General features: G+C 44.3%; 1 protein-coding gene across 1 annotated transcript; it reads left to right on the forward strand.

Moving 5' to 3' along the window:
• Positions 1–1,169: 1,169 nt before the first annotated feature.
• On the forward strand, positions 1,170–1,551 carry LOC131214735 (chymotrypsin-1-like; the record flags this gene model as incomplete). Its single annotated transcript, XM_058209067.1, has 2 exons — positions 1,170–1,447; positions 1,524–1,551. Coding segments are annotated over exons 1-2 (261 nt in total), but the record flags the coding sequence as incomplete, so codon positions are not given.
• Positions 1,552–1,555: the final 4 nt, after the last annotated feature.

Here is a 1,555-nt window from a genome sequence, read left to right on the forward strand (position 1 = left end):
CACTTTTCCCAGCAAATCCTACACCAACGGCAACCGTATAAGGCTTGCGGAATTATTTCCTTGAACCTATCAATCATCAGCACGGTTAGGTTTTCCTTGAATGGTCATTCCTTCACAGCATTCACCGGTGCCCTTTTTTGTTTCCATTTCAGATTGTTGGAGCGCTAAGCACGTGTTTAGTAATTTTGATACAATTTGCATCAAACTGAACGTTGAAGCCACAGCAAACCGCAGTTCTTTTATCTGAAACTGAACCTCCTGTAAATTTTCTCTTGGTGCAGAAAAGAATAATTATTATTCTTAAAATCGTGATTATAAGATAAACGCATTGTCCCTTCAAGCAAATCAACATTGAAAAATAAAGATACGAATCAGACCTTCGATTTCGGTGCATCACAATAAAAACTGCCCTCGTTCGAACTTTTGCTCAAGTGTGATCACATAAATAAGGCTGAGGCATGTACTCGATCGTGTTTGCGCCGATTATCTTCCGGATTCTATTTTATGATCTATGCTGAAGTACTTGTCGCCCGTCTTAGGTAAAAGCCTCCGGATTAGCCGGTTAGACAAAGCAGGAATTTCATTTTATATTACGTGGCATTAAATTCAAAGCATTTACAAATCTTCATCCCCGCATTTCCGACAACGTGCAGCGCTATGCCACGTATTGCATGCTCAATCGGATGCTATTACTATTTTCATTTGTCTAAATTAAACATCAACGTTTACCAAAGTGCTTCTGTTTGGCTCAGGTCAGGCACATTACACGGAACTGGCCAGCAACATTTGGTTTGAAGTACCGTGTTTGTGACGCTAGTTCAGTTTAAAACGGTTTGTCATTGACTTTGCAGAAAGTGTGTCTGGTCGGGAGCATGCCATTAAAAAGCCACTTGTAAAATTTACTAACCCTCGAACGTTATCAATTTGCCCCAGTGCTCCGGAAGCATTGTCTGGAATTGACGTGCGCTGATCCCATGATGCTTTCGCCGTGAAGTGTTCTCAATATTGTATCTCTATCGATAGCAATTGCGAGTGTAAGCCTCCGGGAAGATAGAAATGAAAAGAAAGCCTATGCTAGAGCCATGCCATAAACCGCCAGGATGTGCCTATCAGGCGAATCGTGTATATAAGACAAACTCGGAGCCCCACAATGTTACCAATCAGTCCTCAGTTCTCCGAACAGTAACACATCTTCTAAACTGCAAGCTCCTAAAATGCTGCCAGGACTTACTCTGCTAGTTTCCATCTGCCTGGTGGCCAGTGCCTCCAAGGTTCCGCGGCTCATGCTGGACGATAACTACGTGAATCGCGTGGTCGGAGGAGAGGAGGCTGCGGAAGGATCGGCGCCTTACCAAGTTTCGCTGCAAGAATCATTCTGGGGTCACAACTGCGGAGGATCACTGTTGAGTGATCGCTGGGTCCTTACGGCGGCTCACTGTCTTGTGGGGTAAGTGATCGTAAGCGGAAGGTGGATCCAAAGAAACGTCTGCTAATTTCTAAACTGATGACTCTCGGTTTTGCAGGAGCAATCCGGATGAGCTTGAAGTGCTGGTTG

Source organism: Anopheles bellator, unplaced genomic scaffold (assembly GCF_943735745.2).
Source record: "Anopheles bellator unplaced genomic scaffold, idAnoBellAS_SP24_06.2 scaffold02193_ctg1, whole genome shotgun sequence".
In the NCBI taxonomy this organism is placed as follows: Eukaryota; Metazoa; Arthropoda; class Insecta; order Diptera; family Culicidae; genus Anopheles; species Anopheles bellator.